The following is a 967-nucleotide window of genomic DNA, read 5'->3' on the forward strand; positions in this document are numbered from 1 at the left end:
TTTAATATTTGCTTTTATGTCGTATTGCTAATTTGTTGCAAGTAGATTTTCTGGTGGTGTAATTGTTGCTAATGGTAATATTCTGTAGACTAGCTTCTAGAAGAAGACAGAATAACTTTTCCATCTTGAAAGTATGAAATATTATTTGCGGTTTTAATTATAGCTTAAGCTACAATTATTGTTTTCTAAACAATTTAAGATGAATATTTCATAAATATGGTAACTGAAATCATTCTTGAACTTTTTCAGAAATATTGACATTAAAGGAAGTGTTTCAGATTGCTAGTAATGGTAAGCCCTGAATACTTTACATACTGTTTCTTGTAAAAATGCATTTATTTATCAACGCCAATCCTTGGTCAGATGTAATATATTAATTGAGAAAAATGAATATACTTAAACGTCTCAGTGAACATTATTTAAATCACTGTTATTACTTAAATCGCACTGTTTACATGACAAGAAAATTTAAAAGGTAATTAAATCAATCTTGTGATTTACTATCTTCATAACACCCAAGGAAGTGGTGTAATTTTTTTCCCTTCTTTGTTTTTCTATACATTCAAAATTTTCTTTAATGAACATTGGCTATTTTTGTACTAAGAATTATTTTAAAAAAACTGTTGAATTATAATTTACTTGTAAAAGTGTTTTTAGCAATTTGATGAATAGAAACTTAATGGAGGGGAAAGTTGGCCATGGGGAATGTGTGGATGGAATGATCATGTAGTAGAAAATTCTCATCTTGCTTTACTCCGTTTGCAGAAAGATTCACATGTGAAGAGCATTTAAGGCATTTAAATTTTGCAGAGGCTCGTCTTTAACAGTCATTTCTGTTTTCCAGATCATGATGCTGCAATTAACAAATATAGCCGATTGTCCAAAAAAAGAGAAAATGACAAGGTGTGACCCGTACTTACTTCTTTAGCGCCTTCTTCATTAGGTGGTCTAGTTTTTCCTCCTTCCA

The 967-nt window shown here is 30.2% G+C and overlaps 1 protein-coding gene across 1 annotated transcript in view; it reads left to right on the plus strand.

Annotated features, from left to right (window-relative positions):
• The window catches only part of APPL1 (adaptor protein, phosphotyrosine interacting with PH domain and leucine zipper 1), a 37,092-nt gene that overhangs the window by 12,182 nt on the left and 23,943 nt on the right, over positions 1–967 (plus strand). The window contains 2 exon segments of the mRNA XM_012555845.2: positions 242–291; positions 845–903. Coding sequence (XP_012411299.1) covers positions 242–291; positions 845–903 — 109 coding nt within the window.

Source organism: Trichechus manatus, unplaced genomic scaffold (genome assembly GCF_000243295.1).
Source record: "Trichechus manatus latirostris isolate Lorelei unplaced genomic scaffold, TriManLat1.0 scaffold00001, whole genome shotgun sequence".
NCBI lineage: Eukaryota > Metazoa > Chordata > Mammalia > Sirenia > Trichechidae > Trichechus > Trichechus manatus.